Source organism: Ricinus communis, chromosome 2, assembly GCF_019578655.1.
Source record: "Ricinus communis isolate WT05 ecotype wild-type chromosome 2, ASM1957865v1, whole genome shotgun sequence".
Classification (NCBI taxonomy): Eukaryota; Viridiplantae; Streptophyta; class Magnoliopsida; order Malpighiales; family Euphorbiaceae; genus Ricinus; species Ricinus communis.
Genome location: NC_063257.1, coordinates 5,504,519 through 5,512,402, shown reverse-complemented (window position 1 = coordinate 5,512,402; position 7,884 = coordinate 5,504,519). Strand labels below are relative to the sequence as shown.

Here is a 7,884-nt window from a genome sequence, read left to right as displayed (position 1 = left end):
GAAAAAAAAATTGACTTCCATTATCAGAGGTTAATTAACAACCCGAATTACAGAAGCAAACTAGGGTTTGCAAATAACGTTTTTAGCTAAAAGTAGCCTCCTCTTCATGAATGGTGTGTAGCATTTGATTAACAGCAGCTGCAATGTCATCCACAGTGTTAAGGAGGCACCCTTCTTCAATCTGTACAAATTTATATTCATACATAATAATTTAGGACGATAATTAAATTGCACAAAAATTTGATCAAAATACATATGATTAAAGTAAAATTAATGGGTTAATTGTTATAAGAAACAGATTGACTGATTTGACTGTATTAACTTACCTTAACACTAACTGAATAGAGAACCATCTGATCAGCAGTTGTGACATTAAGGTGAAGAACACTAAGTCTTAGGCCTTGCAAACCTGCCACCACCTTCAAGAGTTTTCTTGGTCTTCTCTTTGAAAGTATTTTAAGGTTGGCATGGTTCTCCACCATCGTCACTTCTATGTCCGCCATAGCCCACTGATTTTGATCAGCCACCGCCAATGACTCCTCCGCTGTGGTGGGCGGATTTCGTGTTGAGTATTGTGGGAAGGTGAAGAAATCAGCAAATGGTGATGAAGAGAAGCCACTGGCATCAGGTTGCTGCTGCTTGGTCTTTTTGTGGCCTTCCATTGTTTGCAAGAGTTGTTCAAGCTCCTTCACAAAATTAATGGCACCTCCGATTATGGATGCTTGGTCACCCTACAGGCATATGGTAATTACTAACATATTTAGGTTTTTAATTAATTAACTAAAGCAATCAATAAGCATATTGTGGTTAGAGTGCAGTGATTCAATTTCAGCAAGTGGGGTATATAATTCTTGGATCTTTTTGACGCAAAAAGTCTAAATCAAGATAAGGCTGACAAAAGATATAAGATCATATCGTTTACTAAAACTTGCCAATAAAGGATTTGCTATAAAGGGGCAAAAGTTTGTCCATTTAGACTGGACACTAACTCACTAACTTACCCTCTGAACATAAGAAGGAGGCATCAGAGACCTAAGCACAGCAAGATATTCATTCATTCGTTTCCTGCGGTTGCGTTCAACCGCAATGTGAGTCATCCTTTGGTTCTCTATCTCCTCCTTGTCCTTGGGGTTCTTTGTGCGTCTTCGCTTCCTCCGGCCTGTGGTGGTAGGCGGTGGCGGTGGTTCCGATGTTGGATGGAGTACATCAGCAGAGAGAGATTGATAATTATCAGTAGTGCAAGTTTCAGGGGAAGAATTAGGATATTCCCACTGATGATAATCCTTTGCATGACGTTGTATAATAGGTGGAGATGAAGAATCCCAATTTGCTTGAAAACCAGTAGCTTGTTGCTGCTCTATGTTATTGTTGTTGTCTTCTAGAATTCCAAGAAAAGCTTTGTCATCTTCTTGCAGAGCAATATCATAGCCCCAATGTCCTCCTCCTCCGTAGCAATCTTTATATCCATAATAACAAAACGGGTCTTGTGGATACACTACAGCATCAAGTGCCATACCTCTCTGTTCCAAGAAAGAAAAAAGAGCACACAAAGAAACACTAGATATTTGAATTGTATATTGTCTAAAAATGTGTTGCTTTACTTTTTGTTTTCCTCTCAGTTAACACAGTGACAGAGAAGCACGAAGAGAAGATTAGAAGCATAGACCCACCAGCTAGAGTACAAGAAGAGGGAGTTTTTAAGAGGCTATAGTAGAAAGGAGAAAGAGAGTTATATTGTAGCTGAAGTTTATTAGAAGAATCAAGAAAGAGTATCCTTCAAAGAAACCCAAAGGAAGTTAGCATAAGCCCAAGTGCTAGATAACAAAAGATCAAATAAAAAGTATCCCTTTTAACCCCTGAAGAGAAAGAGAGAAAGAAAAGCCATGGGACTTTAAAGGCCTTTGATCAAACCCTACCATTATCATACATAGCTACAGCGTGTTGCACGTGAGATTGCATCGTAGACTAGTCACTATAGACACCAGATATATAGTGAGAGAAAGAGAGAGAGAGAGAGGACAGATTCTCTTTTAGCACTTATGGAGATTGTAAATAGTTGTTTCCTGAAAATTAAACATGGAACAAACTCAAACTGCATAGCCGAAAATAATTTAAAGAAGAAAAATATGAAGTGGGTCCAATGGCATGATACCATTTCGTGAATAGAGCAACATTATTGTTCTTATAAGGACGGTCTTCTCCTTTGAAAATACTGTTCTTTTCTGATTTCGTGATGCCTAAATTGGTCCTTTTAGTTGGGATTTGCTTCTCCTTTTTATATGTATTAGAAAACCATAAGCGCCTAATTAGATATGATTATAAGTTTCATTTGGTAATTATACGGTCGGACACTTGGACATGAAAATGAGAAAGATGACGAAAAGCTGATAATTATCCAGAGATTCTGATCAAGATCTATGTAAAAAGAAGAAAAAAAAAAAGGATAAAGAAAAATTTTAGAATTAGCTAAGCCTAGTTCTTGGGTTCTGGAGACTTTCAGAGGAATCCATGTGACCATACATACACTCTGTAATCATCTATTACCATCTTAGACTTAGGCTATACAACTACGTGGTTTGTCTTCCTTTCCCAATGTACCCTCATGTACTCTTTCTATTTCTTTAAGTTATCACATTTTCCCACAGTAATTAACGTCAATTATACAATTTGATGGTAGTGACATCAATTTTAATTAGCCCAAGTCAATAAGACATTCTCTAGGGTTTCCCCTCCACCCCCCCCCCCCCCCCCCCCCCCCCCCCCCCCCCCTTTCTTGGGTTCTAAATTCTAATTCAAGTGGAATATAACTCGGACAGCTTCACATTAGTAATTAATTTTGTATATTATCGATTGTTTTAGAAATGGAGTCATTCCATTCCATGCATTGATATTACCATTCCGCCACCCTTTCATTTCTTTTTTCTTTTTTCGGAACTGCCATTTTTTTTATCTATTATCCATGAGAAGAATCAATTTAAGACATTAAAAAAGAAGAAAAATCCAGACCCAACTGGCAGTCCTTTGAATGTATCACTTAATATTGTTGTTTATGGTATTCTTCGACTGATTAATGTCTTATAACCCACAATTTGGCTATTATTATTCCTCTAATCCAGTCATTTTCGTCCTTAAGATCTCCTGTTGGAAAAAAATATAAATCAAGTTGGTGTTTTTAGGGTATTAAACTACTTATTTTGTTCCCATTCAGCAAATGTAATTTATCAACCTACTGTACTGGGCACCACCTCCCGATAGCACATAGCATTTCCACACCCTACTCCTTATTTAGTATTTCATGTCGCATAACTTGAAATCACAAAATAATGAGGACAAATGGTTAGCCTGTTCGAGGATGTAATCTCACGAGAAAAATGTTCAAGAAAATAATTAATTTTACATGGCAGAAAATTAGACCTTAGGAAGATATAATATTAAATTTATATTTATGATATTGAATTTACACCAATTAGTTAATATAACACTTTAAATTTCGATTTGACTTAATAGACATCTGAATATATTTTTTTTAATATCTAAACATCATTAACTTTTAACTAATCTAAGATGCACTTAAGTTTTATTTTTAATACTATTTAAACACTTTCATGCAATACATAGGAAGATATGTGTTAAAAAGTGTTAAGATATTATAAATAAATTCAGGTATTTATTATGTTTGTATCAAAATTTATAGTATTAAACTAACTAAATGACCAAAATTTGCATGATATGAAAGCTGTAAATGCTCCAATGGTAAATGATTTTTGTGAATAAAGCGACATTAAAAAATAAAGTTTCATCGTACTCTCATATATATCAACGTTTGGTTGATATTTTTCCCATCAATATAATGGGAAAAAAGAAAAAACAATAGATGACAAAAATAGGGCGGCATACAATTGTTGCACCAAATTTTCAATTGCAACAGAATTGGTTCTAAGTTTAATTTTGGATTTTTATTCTTCTGATGAACCTACCGTTGAAAAATATGAATCTTAATATTTTATTTTAAAAGATGCTAAAAGTTGTCTTTCAAAAATGCAATTACGATTGCTTTGGGTTAAGATTTGATATGAATAGGGTTAAAGAAAAAGAAATACTTGAAATGAGAAAAGCCTCCCCTATGATCATCTAAATACCTATAAACGTATTCGATTCAAGCACAAGGCATAGATATGTAATGAACAAAATTAAAGAGTTAAATTAAGTTAATGTCGACGAAAATGAAAACATTAAATTCCATGTCTACTCTTAGGCTACTATACATATGACATTAAATTGATCAAAGTTGCATCCAGAGAGAGTCCATAAAAAGCACAACTCATCACCTAACAAAACACCAATACAGACCTATAATAATCCATCAATTAATAATCATTCTATTGCATATCATAGCATGTGGGTTCAAGCGCAAAATACGCCAGCATGAATTCTAAGCCCTCAAAGCAAGTGGACAATGGTACAAAATTATTAGGTAATTTATTAATCAAGGTGTACAGTGTTAAACGAGTGATCTTTTTAAATCATATATTTTATTAGCTTCAATTAAATGATCGAATTTGTACTTGCAAAAATCATTTATTGACTTGATCAAGCAAACGCGTTTAGAGAGGGAGAGAGAGAGAGCGCTCGAATTCTGGAAACCTGCCTTTGCTTATATTCTTTGCCTTTGTTTTTGTTGCAACTTGCTGTTCGGATTCTACTAATTAATGAGATTTACTCTTTGGATGTTTCTTGGCTTCCCGTTGATCATATACCTTATCCTTGAATGACTGTGTTGAGCTCTAAAAGTATTTAACCATCAAATTTTTAATGTGACTCTTAACTTTTCTTCCTTTTTTTTTTTTTTTTTGAAGAGGTGAGTCTAACCTATTATACTAACATGATCATTTTGTTGAAGCATCATAATTATAATATTAGCCTTATTCTTATATAAAATTATTCTATTATATTATAAAAATTGAAATACGCGTAGGGATGGCAGTCGGACAAGTATTTTTGGGAATGAGTATGTTTGCTTTCATATAAAGAAATATAATTTTAACTTTTTGGATTTGAAAATACATTGCGTGAATATACGATTGGTAAAGTATAAATACATAAAAAAAAAAAATACTTAACCTAAGTGTTAGTCATCCAATTGTAGAATGCAATGTTTTGAATTTAATCATGTCTTTTCAACTGTGTTTTAAGTTCTTGCAATTTGTTACATATAGCTTGATTCATGTGAAATCAATCCCATGCGACAACTACAGATCAAGTGACTTAACTAGCCATTACATATGTAGGCATAGCTTTCTATAATATAAAATAAACACCAAATTATTGAATTATTAGCTCCAAAATCTTACCGGGCTAACCATCTATGCTCAGCACCAATCGTTTTGATTTATATCTAACGAATTAAATAGATTAGTATAAGACTATAGAGTCTACTGTGAAGCACAATAATTGCACCTTCTAATTCCTCATTTAGAAATAATCGGAACACGATTTTACTAGAAGACATCGTATTGGACTAAACATTGGTGTTGTCGGTGAGTAAATATGGAAATGAGTATGTTTGCTTTCATATTAATCATAAAATGCAATGTTCAGTACATGTATTCTAGCAATTTAAGTTATTTGAGCTCCGATTGCTACGGGGGTTGATTTTACGGGAATCAGGCTACGCAGGTTGAATTGTAAGAAACAAAAAGTTGTTGTATGACATTGCTATTATTAAAAAGGACCTCATTAGATTGAAAAAAAAAAAAAAAAAGAAACGCTAGCCACTGCAATTGGGTGCAGGCCCCAATGAATTCCGCTGTAATGCTGATGGGCTAAGTGTTAGAGTCGAGTTCGGGCAGAGTGGCAAGCTAATTTGGGCCTAAATATATGTTACCGTGCCCTCATGCAGACAACAAGACAAAAGCTTGCAGTGTAAATTAAGAAATCACCTATTTTTAATGATTGCATCTGTGGTGATTGTTGTTAATTGTATTGGAGTATAATTTATTTTTATGCACAGATTTTGAGAGCACGTTTGTAATAATATATATATATGAAATACTTTGTAAAAGAAATATATGAATAGAAATTATAAGGGTTAGCAATCAACGGCTAGGTTAGTCCACACAGGTAAAAAAAACAAAATAGGGAAGCAAATCTGAAATAAAGAAAAGAAAAGAAATTAATGAACTGCTCTTTCTGTTTTTGGTATAAATAATCAATGCTCTGAAGAATTGATTAATCGAGATATTATTCTTTTATATAAAAAGAAAATGCATATATTTTATTATTTGAAGAAATAAGAGGCATATTGTCACGACCCCACCCGTGGGCCCGTGACCGACACTAGGGAATGGGTAGGCATAAGGCCACCGAAACCCGTAGTAAGCCTGACACTTACAGACTTAAACAAATCTCATCTCAAATTAATATTATTAAAGCCACAATTTATCTTAATAGTTACACTTTACAAAAATACTTCGGTCTCCCAGAAAAACTAGGTGAGACCTGAAACTCAGAAAATTTAGAACTGATACATCTACTATTACTACTGCGGAGAATCTAAGATTTATCAATTTACATACCAAATCAAATACATCACCCGATGATGAAGGAGTTCTTGAATAAGAGTCGCGAGAGGACTAACAGTCACGAATCTGAAAAACAGTAAAAATGAGACTGTCAGTCTCGAGAGTGAGTTAAAATCATATATCTATAAACAGTTTCAAATATCTCAATGTCACCTTATTTAATTTTAAAATAATTAATAAATCACGCGAACCATATGTGTCATGTTAAAACATATGTGTCATGTCATGCTTAAACAAAATTTATTCCACATGCAACGGGACGGAGTACTTCAGTAGAACTCTAATCCCAACTCTAAAATTTCGATTATTTCAACACTTATGTCTCAACTAACCTTAACTCTATCATCTCAAACCTCTCATTCCAACAGGACTGGCGCCCATAGAGCAAAGCTCGACCAGGGACCTTACCTCTAGTCCGGTCACTTAACTCTCAGCCTTAGCCTTTCTTATCTAATAAGACTGGCGCCCAGAGAGCTTAGCTCGACCAGGGACCTTACCTCCAGTCTGGTCACTTAAATTTCCAAATAAGCCGGCGCCCAGAGAGCAATGCTCGACCAGGGACCTTTACTCCGGCAACCACACTCTACTAAGCCTAGAGAGTGATGCTCGACTAGGGCAGGTCCTAATCTTTCTTTCTTAAAATTTTTACCTCTTTACCCTTTCCCTATCTCTCTCAGATTATATTGGGACACTCATCAAACTCCTATGTTCTACTGTCGTCCCATCCTGAGTCATCATGCAATATTAAAATTGGTAATAAAGGAAAAACATATTTAAATAGTAATTAAAAGCATCATGCAAATGATAATAATAATAATAATTAAATAAAAAATTGAAATTGCAAATAAATATTTACAGTACCAAATCAAATTTTATGCATGACACGTGCGTAAGCGATATATGACTTTAACTCACAGGTTTGGCGACCTCCTAGCTCTGCTCCGGTGCCTCGGTAGGAGCGAGCCGAACGAACGGACAATCTAGTCACGGAAAATAATTTATTAAAACGCTGAAACAATCGATCATTAATCCTAGGTCTAGACTCCTAGAACTGTCTAAGAATCTCGACTCGGGAGAATTCTACCGAAAATCCGGCAGATCTCCCCTACAACACGAACATTACCCCCCGTAAAAACGGGTCCAGGACCTGCCAGAAGAACACTTCAAATATCCAACAATTTAAACAACGGGAGTCGGGTCCCCAAACTTCACTATTTCCCGACTCCGCCACACAAAGACAAAACACAAGGCGGACAATTATTTTGACTCACAATATCATCAAATACACAATATAATCCAATAG

The 7,884-nt window shown here is 34.9% G+C and overlaps 1 protein-coding gene across 1 annotated transcript; it reads right to left on the bottom strand.

The window, feature by feature from the left end:
* On the bottom strand, positions 1-2,119 carry LOC8281710 (transcription factor bHLH96). The gene is made up of 3 exons (XM_002513939.4): positions 1,002-2,119; positions 327-731; positions 1-181 (listed from the first exon to the last, which is right to left on the bottom strand). The coding sequence occupies exons 1-3, from the start codon at positions 1,512-1,514 to the stop codon at positions 83-85; spliced, it is 1,017 nt and encodes a 338-aa protein (XP_002513985.2). The 5' UTR covers positions 1,515-2,119; the 3' UTR covers positions 1-82.
* Between the last annotated feature and the right edge of the window lie 5,765 nt (positions 2,120-7,884).